General features: G+C 37.7%; 1 protein-coding gene across 13 annotated transcripts in view; it reads right to left on the reverse strand.

Moving 5' to 3' along the window:
- Positions 1–15,202, reverse strand: part of abi2b (abl-interactor 2b) — a 30,031-nt gene that overhangs the window by 10,843 nt on the left and 3,986 nt on the right. For 2 of the 13 annotated variants that reach the window (XM_048200786.1, XM_048200788.1), the window contains exons 2-9: positions 13,159–13,326; positions 12,618–12,794; positions 11,233–11,250; positions 11,022–11,119; positions 7,548–7,694; positions 3,636–3,757; positions 2,733–2,966; positions 97–285 (exon numbers count right to left, since the gene is read on the reverse strand). In XM_048200786.1, coding sequence (XP_048056743.1) covers positions 97–285; positions 2,733–2,966; positions 3,636–3,757; positions 7,548–7,694; positions 11,022–11,119; positions 11,233–11,250; positions 12,618–12,794; positions 13,159–13,326 — 1,153 coding nt within the window. The remainder of the gene's footprint in view (positions 1–96; positions 286–2,732; positions 2,967–3,635; positions 3,758–7,547; positions 7,695–11,021; positions 11,120–11,232; positions 11,251–12,617; positions 12,795–13,158; positions 13,327–15,202) is intronic. The other 11 variants (XM_048200789.1, XM_048200798.1, XM_048200791.1 and 8 more) reach the window with 7 other exon arrangements.

Consider the following 15,202-nt stretch of genomic DNA (forward strand, 5'->3'; position numbering starts at 1 on the left):
CTCTGATCAAAATGACATACAAACAAGCTCCTCTTCTAATTATTGTATTTATTTTCTACCATTATATGAGGACGCTTGAGCATGTCTTTTCTCTACCTTGGTTTAGGTTGTAGTGTGGCCCTCCATTGAGCTGGTTTTGGATCATGTTTGGATTTGTGTTCTGAGGCATGTTGTTGGGCTGTCCAGTAACTGATGACGGCCGGCGATAGGGCAGGGAACCTCCCACAGAGGGCGTAGCGTGCCGCGTCATTGGCCGGTTCATACTGTAAAAGTGAGGACCGTTGCCTGGAAGACAGAGAGATGAGAAATAATAAAACCAATTTTGTTGGTACATCACTGAATAACAGCAAGGAATACACATTAAGTAGACCATGGTACAGTCAACGGTATATGGGATGAACTGAAGACACAAGCTCTGATTAAACTCTAGTTAGCTGCCTCACTCTATTTATTGAATTGGCAAGTAGCTGCGTAATAAGCGTGATAACACAGTCAGCCTTCATTAATCACAAAATAAAGAAGGGCTTTGTGTCTGAATCTATATTTCTAAATTGGGTCTATTTTAATCAGACTGAACACTATTTTATCAATACTTTTAAGTATTAAATGAAATATATGCATGTATATTTATAATTAAGGATGCACAAATGTAAAAAAAAATCTGTCCGATATGATACTTATTTCCATGTTATGGTCAGTATTAAAGTTCTATAGTATTTTGTTCAAATAAAATCTAAAAACATTTGCTTTAAAGGTGCCCTAGAACTTTTAAAAAAAAGATGTAATATAAGTCTAAGGTGTCCCCTGAATGTGTCTGAAGTTTCAGCTCAAAATACCCCATAGATTTTTTTAAATTCATTTTTTTTGGGGGGGGGCATCATTATAAATGAGCCGATTCAGGGCTACTGGCCCTTTAATTCTCATGCTCCACACCCACGGAGCTTGCGCTTGCCTTGAACAGTGCATAAACAAAGTTTACACAGCTAATATAACCCTCAAATGGATCTTTACAAAGTGTCCGTCACGCATGCTGCATGCATACATTGGATTATGTGAGTATTGTATACTGTTATATTGTTTACATTTGATTCTGAATGAATTTGAGGCTGTGCTCCGTGGCTAACGGCTAATGCTACACTGTTGGAGAGATTTATAAAGAATAAAGTTGTGTTTATGCATTATACAGACTACAAGTGTTTAAAAATAAAATAGCGACGGCTCTTGTCTCCGTGAATACAGTAAGAAACGATGGTAACTTTAACCACATTTAACAGTACATTAGCAACATGCTAACGAAACATTTAGAAAGACAATTTACAAATATCACTAAAAATATCATGATATCATGGATCATGTCAGTTATTATTGCTCCATCTGCCATTTTTCGCTATTGTTCTTGCTTGCTTACCTAGTCTGTTTATTCACCTGTGCAGATCCAGACATTACTGCCTGCCCTTGTCTAATGCCTTTCATAATGTTGGGAACATGGGCTGGCATATGCAAATATTGGGGGCGTACACTCCGACTGTTTTGTAACAGTCGGTGTTATGTTGAGATTCGCCTGTTCTTCGGAGGTCTTTTAAACAAATGAGATTTATATAAGAAGGAGGAAACAATGGAGTTTGAGACTCACTGTATGTCATTTCCATGTACTGAACTCTTGTTATTTGACTATGCCAAGATAAATTCAATTTTTCATTCGAGGGCACCTTTAAACAATACAAGATAATTTACATACATACATGTTACTAAATTAGGGTTTGTTAAAGATTTAGTTTTATAGACTAACACTTCAAGTCAGTGTCATTTTCGTATCACTGATATTATATTCAAGTTTTTGTTAATATTTTGAATCTTATTTTATATTTTCTGTTTTCATTTTCATTTTAGGGATTTAGTACTTTGGTTGTGGTTTTGTCATCTTTAAAAATATGTATATTAAAAAACTAGCTGAAATAAGTTAAATATATATTTTTCAATTTCATTTAATGTTTATTTTATTTCAAGTAATTAAAATGTTTAAGGTTTTAGCTTTAGTTAACAATAATACTGCTTCAAGTGACTGCTAGATGACACCAAAGGTAATATAAAATGAATAAGCTCAAATTAATATCCACTTCCAAAAAAATAAAAATAAAATCTCCAATATTGGCCAATAACATTAAATATGGTGCATCTCTATTTATAAACAACATTTCTCTTGGTTGCCTATATTAGATTCATTTTTACTAAGCTTCTCACAATGCATTCTGGGGTTCCCTTTTCCATGCCTTGTGTAATGCTGATTTTAGCCCAAAAGATGCATCACAGAAGTCAACGTATGCTCTGCCTTAAAATACTGGAACACAGCTATAGAAAACAATATAACCTCCAGCCAATCTGTCCATGTAAAAATGTTGGCCCATGATAAATTCCTCATTTTGATGTGGTATGAAACATCTCATCATTGAAAGAAAATAGTTCCAAAACCCCCAAACAGTCTCTAAGAAGCACAAACAGGAAACAGGAAACAGAAAACAGAAATGGACCAAATGATGTGATGGAGACGTCACTGGGAATGTAATTCCGCTAAGAACTGGAGCACAGATGCACAGTGAGCCAAAACAAACCAAGCCCATGCAGGTGAAGCCTGGGTGAGGTGGAGGAGGGATGAGTCCTGGGTGAATCACGCATGTCACTCAAAGATGAACGAGTGTGGAGATGGACTTCAGGCGGGGGGTGAGGGGACTCACCTTGAGCGGGAGTGCTAGTTGCAGCAGCAGGGTTGGTGTTGGTGCTAACAGGGAGGTTGGGGGGCAGCTGTGGGGGTGGTGGTATCTCAGGAGGGCCCTCTGCTGGCAGAGCAGGGGCAGGGGCGGGGGCGGGGAGCACTGGCTCTGGGGTGGGAGGTGGCGGAGGTACGGGAGGGGCAGGGATAGTAACGCTTGGAGGGGGTTTCGGAGGGTTGGGAGGGGCAGGTGCTGTACCTGCAGCTCCACACGCCACACAGAGACAGGAAGCCCAGGGGAGAAGAGAACACGAGTGACAGAACAGAGGGAAAAATGTCGAAAGGAGAAAAAGGGCCACAGGGAAGAGGGATAGGAACAGCAAGTGAAAAGAGAAGAAAGTAGTGAACAGAAAGAGAAGTTATCATCGCTAATAATGGGACAGGAAATAGCACTTTCAATGCAGCAAAGAAACTTCCTTCAGAACCTTGGACAGTTCTCAGATTCATTTACTAATACTCAAGGCCTTGATATACTCACAGCAAACTTTCCTCTCAATAATAAAATAAACAACAAAAATGACAGCAGTCAGAAAACAGCAGATAACAAAGCATCTGATAACAGGGATGTGGATATGTGTGCACAAGCTCTGTAATTCGGCACTCTAATGAAGTCACGTCACATTTACTTTTATAACACTTTATACAAGAGGTTGCTTTAAAGCAAACAGCTTTACAATATTAAACATAAAAAACAATGCCAGTGTTTCTTTCTATTAGAATTACAGCTACAATTTATAATTGTGTGTTCTAGTACTCCCACAACAAACTTCGTTTTGGCCTGATTTTGTTGAAATGACATCACGCCAGTTCATACTTCAATGTCACTTGAAGTATATCGGGGCTCTTATGCAAAGAGTGGAAATCTCACCGGGAAAGGCCGTGGGCGGGGCAGGTGTTGGCACGGCAATGGGCACGCCCACACTTCCACTCCCACTGTTCTCTCTGCTGCTACTGCGACTGCTGGGATGACTGCCACCGCTGCTGCCACTGCTGAAACACACAAAAAGACACATCATGCAAGTTAATGTCAATTGCCATTTGACAGTTTTAGTTCCGTAACTTGACGTTTTTCCGAGTGAAACAGGATAGAGAATGGGGGGGGGGGACTTGATATTTGTCCATTAAGAACTGATTAGATCCTCAAAATTGGCTGTTACATACCAGAATGGAGCCAGACTGAATGGGAGTTTGCTAAAACAATGCTATATAACTGTTTGGATGCATTATTCAATAGACCAAATGGCATAAATGACGTCAACAAAAAAGAAAGGTCATTTTAAAGGTGCAGTAGGTGATCTGGGAAATGCTAACATTAGCCTGCTAGCATTGAAAGCATATGAACCACCTCCCGGCAAACTGCCGTTCCAAAGCCAACGCCTCCTTCAAAACACACGAAGGCAAGGCACACCCACAGCTACTCTCAGCAAAGCGCCACAAGAGATGGCGATAAACTAGCTCATGTCTCAAAGCACATAACATTACAATAATAATGAATGTAAGCAACTTAGAGAGCTTGTACCTGACTGCTGCAGATTAATTTCGGTGTTGATATTGTTCACATGGAAACGCATAATTCCGAGTCTGACTAAACGGCTCTGGTTAGAACGTCACAGGTTGCCATCTCTTAATTATGGTAGTGAATTACGGAAGTGAATGCAGCATAAGCTTGTTGTTTTGATTCAGTAGGAACTGTAAAAGCTGGCTGCTGTTTGTTTGCGGTGCTCAGTGACTGACGTCTGTCTGTATAAACTCTGCATAGCATGAAACGCACTGATGACGTGTGATGTCTGCGCGAACAGGATGCGGGAGGGTAAAACATACGTTGACAGGCAGGTAGGACATCGTATTATTTCATTTGGACCAAATAGGTGACCTGATCCAGCAAAATGAGTCACAATGACCCAAATTTCAAAATTGAGATTTTGGTATCAATGGAAAGATTTTAAGCTTTAAAATGATATCCTAGTCAAAGTCATATCTTGAATGGTTTTAAAGATATACCTATTTGAATTATGGTCGTCTGCCCTCTTTTTCCAATTGAAAACCTGAGAAAATCGCTTTTAAAGTTTTTTGCCCGTTTTTTTGTTGATCTCTTTCAAAATCCATTGCATTTAAAGGGATAAACTATTTATTTTACAGCTTAATTTGACCAAAGATATTTTATATATATATATAAATGCTATTAAACCAGGCTGAAGTTCAAGTTATTTTAAAGTATTTATTTGAATTAATATTTTATAAGGCACTTTTACAAAGATTTACTAAAATCAGAAAGATTGAACAGAGGTGCTACATTTTTGCTTGAGAGAGGGTGTGTGTGTGTGTGTGTGTGTGTGTGTGTGTGTGTGTGTGTGAGAGAGAGAGAGAGAGAGAGAGAGAGAGAGAGAGGCAGAGATAAGCAAAGAGAGAACAAATAATGCTAGCCTATGCAATCATATCTTTGTGTAGGCTAGTTGACAATAACAGTGTAACAAATTCATAACGGAGATACTAGCACGCGCTAGTCTGACAGGAGGATGGCTGGACCAATCGCGTGCCTGTCAGTCGAAATGGGGCTTCCTATTGATAAAAATCAGCGTTTATGTCAGTGTGTTTACATTTCTAAGCTTTTTGATTGGTTCTATACAACGTGTAACACCATATTTGGAGAGCAGAGATAGTGACGTTTCAGGGGATACCGTCACCCATTCAAAGTAAATGAGAAGCGTTAACGCCGGCGCCCCGTGTGAATGCAGCGTAAGTGACGAGAGGAGTTGAGAAGTTCATTTCCAGCGAATTTAGTAAAACCATGTCAAATTTAATAGCCATTTAAATACCTTTACTCAATTATCTGGACTACGAAACTTTGGGAGATTATTTTTGAAAGTCTGTTCTTTGAAATTAGCTAAAAAAAAAAAAACGATTTTTTCATTGTTTTTCCACATTATCAGCCCATATCTTAAAATAGAACGTTGCGACTTCCGACTCATTTCGACAGAGCGGGTCACATATAATGATTGGATGAATATTTTATGGGCCTATGCCTTCCACAGACGATATACATTTATATAAAAAAAACATTTAGACCAATTAACAGTGATTGCTAACAGGATATGAGGTATAACAAAAATGTTTCTGTATAGAATCACCTATTGCACCTTTAAAGTTATTATATTTTGATTTAAGTTTACAACGACAATCATTTGCACCGATGAATCATTCACAAGAAGGAGTGAGCATTAAGAAAGTAACTGGGCCAATTTTAGGTTGACTTTAAATAGCACACATAAACAAACATAAAACAGCCTCACACTCAGTCTAGCACTTTTCATTCTGCCCTCACCAAAAAAATCCACATGAAATATAATTTCAGCACATTTCACAGAATCATCAAGATTTCATTGACCAGACCAATTAATCAGTCGATATTTAGGCTATTTTCAGATTATCGGCTGATAACTATAAGTAAAATTATTTAATCAGCCTGGCTGATGTTTGGCTGGTATTTGGCCATTTTCAGATTACAAAATGGTCAGGAAAAACAACAGCCCCATATTTGGCAATTTTCATATTACTGGCTGATTACTAGTGGCACAGTGTTTTAAAAGTCTGGCCAATGTTATGACAATATTTGGGCATTGTCAAATTATCAGTTAATAGCAAGTCGTAGACTGATTAAACGACCAAGCAGATTAAAATCCCTTTATTTGGCCATTCAGATTATCAGCATCAGCCGACATTCATGCCAAATAACATACGAATTTCCTTCTTATATCAGGTTTAAATTCACCAACAGCCTTGTAATATTGTGCATTCTCCGTTTTTAAATATTTGAGGGATTTTTGACTAAATATTGCAAGTGTTCATGTAATTTCAACAATTTTGCTCTGTCAACCATTAAGCAAAAACTACTGTTTTCAAAATCACTCTCCCTTGACGATCAATTTTAGTCCAATTTCTGATTAATGCATTGAATATATACTACCGTTCAAAAGTTTAGTCAATGTTTTTGAAAGAAGTCTCTTATGCTCACCAAGGCAGTGATACTTTTTTTATAGGATGATATGATGAATAGAAAGTTCAAAAGAACAGCATTTATTTGAAATAGAAACCTCGTGTGACATTTTAAATGTCTTTACTGTCCCTTCTGATCAATTCAATGCATTCTTACTGAATAAAAGTTTCATTTTCAAATGAAAAAAAACTTGAACGGTAGTGTAATAATGTGTAGAGTCTACAAAGAAAGATTTCTTCATACACATCTGGCATGGTCATGGATTGAGGAATTGTGGGAGAGAATCTGAGAAGAGGAAGAGGAGGAAGCGTTCTGTAAGAATGTGATTATGTGCTCTCTGTTTGTCCCCTGAGACTCTCAAAATCAGAGCGCTGAGAATGCAAACAGCAAAGAGATGAAGCGATACGGGTAAGAAAGACTGAAATAGAAAAAGACGGTGAGTGAAAGAGCAGGAAAGAGCTCTTCTTTAAGTAGGCTATGGCTGTTTGAACCCAAAAAAGATCCAAGTATGAGAGAGAGAGAAAGCAAAGGAGAAGAAAAGAGAAAGTTAGTGAGTGACTGTTACTTTGGCCGAGAGTCACACTGCGACAGACACCAAACAAAGACAGCTTAAAAACAGAACAACAGCGACAGGAAGGACAGATAGGAAAGGAAGAGGATGCGGAAGAGGGTGAGAAAGTGCGAGGGACCTTTTTTTCCTTTTCAAAGTTTGTTTTTTAAGCCTGTCCAGGGGATAATGCTGCGTGTGTGGAGTAGGCATGTGTGTGTGTGTGTGTGTGCGAGTACCTGTACGTGCGGGTCCTCTGATTAACGGATGCAGTTCTAGCCGGGCTCTGCAGGGGTGGTGCGGTGTTGCGTGTTGGACTCGGCACATAGTCGTTAGGGACGACGGGTGGACGCACAGGCTCGAGCGTCCGGTAAGGGGAGTGCCGCCTGCCGAGGGGGGCGGGGTTAAAATATTTTAATATCCTCTAAGGGGTGGAGTCAAACATCATTGATGACAGACCCCAATAATTACATACTGGGAGATATTGTATCACATCTTGTATAGTAAAAATCCATTTAGAATATCACAACAGTAGCGTAAAGCCAACCTCATGAGTCGTGTCTAATTTATAGTTATTTGTAGATCTCAGGAGTAATTAGGATGGGCAGCATGACCAAAATAGATCAAGGTATGAGTAATTTTATTTCTGAACCTACAAATAATACAAATATTTTAATGGAATAAATGACACTGAAGTTATTTTTGCTTGAATTTCAACTAAAAAAAAAAAGTTTAATAAATAGTAAGCTGACAATTTAGTGAATTAAACACTTCACAAATGAAAGATTCTTTATTAGAAGTAGACTGAAACAAATACTTTTTACACTTTTCGGCTGCTAATGAATGACTATGTTTACATGTACCCTCATAAAGTGATTATAATGAGATTCAGGCAATATTGCTATTAAACTTCACGTAAACAATACTTCAAATTGATGCGATTAAGATCATAATCGTAGTAAAAATAATCGTAGTAAAATGTGGTGTAATTTCTGGATCGCAATAAACAGCCATGTAAACACTTTAATGACATCTATTCCACTCTGACCAAAGTGTGCATATGCTGGTAACATACAGAGACGACGCTGTCATGCGCAGATTTGCAAACACAGCATTAAAGGCGGCAATTTTTGGGGTGCTGACGAAACTGAGTTCATGTTGACAAAGCTGCACGACATGAATGTAATTCATTTTGATGGTCGAAAACATTGAGACATTTTAGGTGCGTCAACGAAAAAATTCAATATATCCATTGAAATGTTTTTTTAACACAAACCCTCTAATAGGGGACATTCTTAAATGCTTAACGTGGCTTAATGTACTAAGACAGTGGTATTAAAAGGCCAAACTCAGTTAACACCATACTAATAAAGCATACTATGTACAGAAAGGCAGATGAGCCTGTGATGGAATTTTTTAACTAACATTTCTTTTCTCCTACAGGCCTAACAAGCTAACTTTGAAAAAGAGAAATAGTCACTAGGACTGTGTGTTGTAACAAGTGGAAAAATTCTGCTGTGCTGGCTAGACAGCATCCTTCTAGGGATAAAACAATAGTCTATGAAAATTTTTTGACCTATTGAGTAATCAGTGAACTATTAACCCAGTGATATTTTTTTGATGATCCTGTGATTCAGATGTTCTAAGCTAAATTTACTCCGCCAGTAAGCATGGCAGAGGAACTAAGTTGTTTTTCTTAAATCTGAACCAATCACATTAAGACGGATGATTACGAGTAATAGATCATGATATACTGACTGTGAGATGTACCTGAAATCCTATAAAACCTGCTGTATTCTTTGATTGGGGAGAGATTCTCTGAGATTGATGAGAACTCTCCCGGTTGACTCCAACTGGAGTCTCTGGTTATTGAGCAGCGCTGCAGACTAGGCACTAGAGATCTTACTTCTATACTCAAGTGATAGTGTTTAGTGGAGAAGCACTAAAGAGCTTATTACCTGGTGATAGTACCCAAACAGGCCGAGACGTCAGCCGACTCGAACAGGTATTGAAGTACGCTTAGTGGAGTATAAATTCATAGGTGTCTGGGACACCCGCTTTAACTTAAGTCAGGTGCGTAGGGAAAATCTAGTTTCTTCCACGGTATGGGGAAACTCTATCAGTGACACATTTATACTGCTGCATAGTATATATATATATCGTCATACTGCCCATCCCTAGCAGGAAACTTATTATGTGACGGGAAGATATTTAAAGGAGCCTGTTGTGATGTATTACAGAAGGTTGTCTGAACTGCTTGTGGTTGGCCGTTGTGTTGCCATGGTGATAGTGAGGGGTTAGGGGCCGTGGACATGGGCATGAGCGGGAAGAACACAGTTGAGGTTTAACAGTAACAAACATCAGCTGTAAAAACTCATGACATGAAATAATAATAACACATCACAAACACAACATGACATTTTGTTCTCCACAGTGACCTGCAGTGGCAGAAAAAGGCACAAAGACTGAAACACACAGATCCAGAACGCATTAGTGTTTCAGTCCCTGAACAGAGAACAAGCCAAAACGGTTAACTACAACACACACAGTCGTAGATGTGTGTGAGCCTGGCTGTCAGGAATAGAGATTAGATAAGAGATGGAGAGAAAGTGAATTTCCTTTTCAAACACCATATCAACACTTGTGCACAACAGAATCTCATCATTTAAAGGGGTCATATAATATACATTTTATCATATTATTTTGCTCCTAAATGTCCTCTTATAATGCAAGTCATTTGCACTGAAATATGATGCAAAAACAAGTCAGACTGAAATGCTTAGAGACCTTATTAAAGATGCACTCAGTAATTTTACTCAATGACTTTCAATGTCAACTTCTGTGTCAGCACAGATGCAGAATTAAGCACAAGCAAATATTTTCAGTTATGCGTGCTATTCACAAATAAATGATTCTGTGAGAGAAAAGGGAGTTACCAAGATAAAGAAAAAAAGCATTTCAACTGGTACAATTAGGTGACCCACCGCTTGTAAAATAAAAACAATTTTATTTTTCCACTGACAGGGCTATTCAATTTGATTAACTTTTTGTGTAAAACTTTTTAATGAGGAAAAAAATGACTGAGTGGCACCTTTAATATAACAGCACAAGATATGTAGGAACTTCCCACATTTTACTCTTATTATTAGTTCTACAGGCGTTTAGGAATAATAGTGGCTATTGTACTTATATTACCTTACCAAATTGCCATCACTGACATATAAATGTTCAGTATTGATAGATAAATTGTTGGTGGAATCATACTGCATCGGTTAGGACACTGTATTAGTTTTAACAAATGATCTTTGTGGACTGGAGCATAAGTTTGGAGTTCTGAAAGTTTCAGACTGTTTTCATAGTACAATGAGCTCTTTTAATCTAGGAAAGATCAAGGAAAATTTGATCCCCCTTTAAGGACTGCCTCTGTTCTTTCTATAAAAATCAAAAAGTCTTTTACAGAAAAACAGTTTGACAAACAGAAGCTCCTTTTTTATATTAATGAACCACAGCGAGTTTCACCTCCAGTCCAGAAGATTTCTGTTCTCCCAATCAATAAAACTACATCTGTAGAGAACTATGAAATTTAAGTCTGGGTAAATATCTCATAAATATCTTATGGTCCTGGTGTTTCACAACAATACAATTTATTACTTAAATTTTATACGCGTCATAAAGAGAGTCAAAGAAAAAAGCAGGTCCTCTATCTAACTTACCCTAGTGTTCCTTTGCCTGGGCCAGGAGGGCTGGGTGGTTTCTGAGTCGGCGCAGCTGTGCGTGGAGTTGTACCTGCTTTCATATTCTGGGCGTTGACCTGTGGGGCAAGTGTCAAATATCATTAATCTGGGTTGGAAAAAAATATATAGACATGGACATTATACCACATACACAAAACACACATAAACCAAAACCCGACTGAACCCTTACCTTAAACCTTAGTAACCACTACATTCAGAAATGAAGGCATTAAGAGAGGTGAGGAGTAAAAAAATACAAACCGTTAGTGTGAAGAGTAAAGAAAAACTCACACACATGCAAACACACACACACAGAGCAGCTAGTTAAAGGGTTAGTTCACCCAAAAATAACATTTCTGTCATGAATTACTCACCCTCATGTCATTCCACACCCATAAGACCTCAACACAAATTAAGACATTTTTGATGAAATCTGAGAGGTTTTCAAGAGAAAGCAACATAATTACCACATTCAAGGTCCAGAAAAGTAGTAAAGGATTTGTTAAAATAGTCCACGTGACTACAGTGGTTCAATCTTAATGTTATGAAGCGACGAGAATACTTTTTGTGCGCAAAAACAAAACAAAAATGACGACTTTATTCAACAATTTCTTCTCTTCCCTGTCAGCGTCCTACGCCGTTGACGTAGTAAACACAGTGCAGCGCTTCTGGGTTCTATGTCAGAATGCCGGCTCAGTATTGGCCAACGTAGTTCACGTGATCAGCACAACACATGCGTGAGCCGGCCAATAATGAGTCGGCGTTCTGAAGTAGAACCCGGAAGCGCTGCACTGTGTTTACAATGTAAACAGCATAGGAGACTGACAGGGAAGGGAAGAAATTGTTGAATAAAGTCATTTTTGTTTTGTTTTTGCGATACGATCTCTTTACTACTTTTCTGGACCTTGTTTTCACTTTAGAAACCTCGCAGATTTCATCCAAAAATATCTTAATTTGTGTTCCGAAGATGAACGAAGGTCTTACAGGTTTGGAACGACATGAGGGTGAGTAATTAATGACAGAAATTTCATTTTTGGGTGAACTAACCCTTTAAGCACCACAGAGAGAAAATACATTCATATTAATAAGGATGCACAATATGCCAATATTACCATGTTTAAAAGGTATTTTTGTTTATGTTGTGCAGGCTGATATAGCAGTTGATTTGAAAGTATACTGCCACCTAACAGCATGAAGATGTAGAATCAAGCTTTTCGCAGTCAGCCATGAATAATTTATACCACAAGCCAAAGTATTCAATAACAGGGGGATGTAAAAGAAAACAACTTTTATCTCATATGAACTTAGACATTTTCACATTTTACAAACATATTTTTCAAACGCAATAACAATTGCTTTAAATGTAAAATATAAAAATGATAACTTGAAAATTACAGCTTTGAATTTGCCTCTATATGAAGCAGGACTTATTCATATTCATTCAATTTTTATATATCTCTATACCCACCACCCCAAATAAAATATTCAGTTTTAATTATATTCACTTTAATACTAATTCCACCCTAGTCAGCGCTCTTACAAATGCAAACATACAGAGACTGGCTTCATCCCTACCTTTACGCCGTGGCCTACGTCATCCAGCAGACTGTAGTCAATGGGTTTACGGATGTAGCGTACAGGCCTCTCGGGATTGGCTGGTGCGATGATCTTGTGCGTGCGGGAAGTGTTCTTATTGGTAGTGAGAATGCCAATCTCTCGCCTGGCCACCTTTTCTTTATGGATGTCCACCGTCTGTGGAGGAACGGTGTAGTGTGATTTAATGTATACAGCAATGTACATAGAAACACAACAAATTACAGGTTTGTGAATGAAATCAAAATCATGTTTAAATCAAAAAGAGCATCAAAATAAAACATGAATGACAAGCAGTCTGTAGAAGAGATTTCCAAAGTCAATTGACCTTAAAAAATACAATCTAATTTGATTAATATAAAAGTACTGCTATGTGCCAAAGTTTAAGGCTTTTTGATTTGAATAAACCTGTTACTTTACATATGAGCAAGAGTAATGCTTGCCTTAGAAAATGAACTAAATGTAGAAACACCAAATGCAATGTACCCACAATACTAGATGTTTCTATAGCAGTAGGAATTACCTGTGAGATGTGGTTGATGGACGACTCCATACGGCGTAGCTGGGACGCCTGTATATCCAGCATCTGGAGCACATTGTTGGCAAGAGTGTTGATCAGATAGGCTACACTGGCCAAAGACTGAGTAGTGTAGCTTTTGGTTTCTTCTAGAGCTCTGTGCTTATCTGGAGACTAGATGGAGAGAAAAGGAGGAGAGAGAGTTAATCTGAGCACAGAAGGATGGATAGAGGTGAAAGAGAACATGATATTGCCTCGTGGCCTAATTTCTACTCCCTCGTTTTCACTCCCCTTTAGGGGTGTGCAATATGTTTTCGCTCCCCATTTTTCTATGGAATTTGATAACGTCATAATTGTTGTTTTAACAATGTGCGAGCTGACAAAAACATGCTTTGAGAGTGCATGTTTTCACTTTGTGATGTAACCTATTACAATGCCCCCAAAACTCAAGATATGGCCATTATGGATGTGCATGAGTACTCGAGTCCTACTTGGACATGACATTGATGATCGATCATGAAAACGATGATCGCAGTGACTAGATTTCTTTTTTCTGATTGGTTATTGTGGCATTTTTTTGGGTGGTACCTGAGGTCTGATTGGTTAGCGTTACAGCATGCCATCCAGACTAGTGAAATTAAGTGAAACTATGGATTTGAAAGCGTCCAGTGATGCCCGGAATCACTTTGATCATGAAAATACATTTAAGTGCAAGATGGGTGGAGCCAATCTACCATATACAGTACAGTCCAAAAGTTTGGAACCACTAAGATTTTTAATGTTTTTAAAAGAAGTTTCGTCTGCTCACCAAGGCTACATTTCTTTAATTAAAAATACAGTAAAAAACAGTAATATTGTGAAATATTATTACAATTTAAAATAACTGTGTACTATTTAAATATATTTGACAAAGTAATTTATTCCTGTGATGCAAAGCTGAATTTTCAGCATCGTTACTCCAGTCTTCAGTGTCACATGATCCTTCAGAAATCATTCTAATATGCTGATTTGCTGCTCAATAAACATTTATGATTATTTTCAATGTTGAAAACAGTTGTGTACTTTTTTTTTTTTTCAGGATTCCTTGATGAATAGAAAGTTCAAAAGAACAGCATTTATCTGAAATACAAAGCTTCTGTAGCATTATACACTACCGTTCAAAAGTTTGGGGTCAGTAAGAATTTTTATTTTTAGAAATTAAAGAAATGAATACTTTTATTCAGCAAGGATGCATTAAATCAATCAAAAGTGGCAGTAAAGACATTTATAATGTTACAAAAGATTAGATTTCAGATAAACACTGTTCTTTTGAACTTTCTGAAGACTGGAGTAACGATGCTGAAAATTCAGCTTTGCCATCACAGGAATAAATTACTTTGTGAAATATATTCAAATAGAAAACAGTTATTTTAAATTGTAATAATATTTCACAATGTTACTGTTTTTTACTGTATTTTTAATTAAATAAATGTAGCCTTGGTGAGCAGACGAAACTTCTTTTAAAAACATTAAAAATCTTAGTGGTTCCAAACTTTTGGACTGTACTGTACATAACTTTATAATGAGAACACTATTGTACGAGAATGTTGTAAGTTGTTTGTGCTTCAGTTGCCCGTGTTTCAGCGTTGTTGTTACGGCAAGGGTACATTCACAACAGGAGGTACACATTCAGCCAATCTACCATATACATAACTTTATAATGAGGACACCATTGTATTAGAATTTTGTGAAATCTATGTGCTTTAGTTGCTAGTGTTAAAGCACGTTGAAGAGCGCACCTTCAAGTTCACTTGCATTTGATTTGCAGAAAAAAAGTTGAAATTTTACATCGATGTTGTGCATCTAGGATATCTGATTAATCTCATATAGGATGTGTCTAAATGGACTGTAGTTTACTGGTGTTCATTTACTCTTCATGACACAGGTGCACTTAGAGTGAGTCCAAATCCACTTTTGCTAGTTTAACAATGGAAAAAATGATTGGCGTGCCAGGCACATGGTCCAAAAGGGTTATACCTAGTCTCTTAATGAGTCATGGGATGGTTTTGGT

This window comes from Megalobrama amblycephala, linkage group LG8 (genome assembly GCF_018812025.1).
Source record: "Megalobrama amblycephala isolate DHTTF-2021 linkage group LG8, ASM1881202v1, whole genome shotgun sequence".
NCBI lineage: Eukaryota > Metazoa > Chordata > Actinopteri > Cypriniformes > Xenocyprididae > Megalobrama > Megalobrama amblycephala.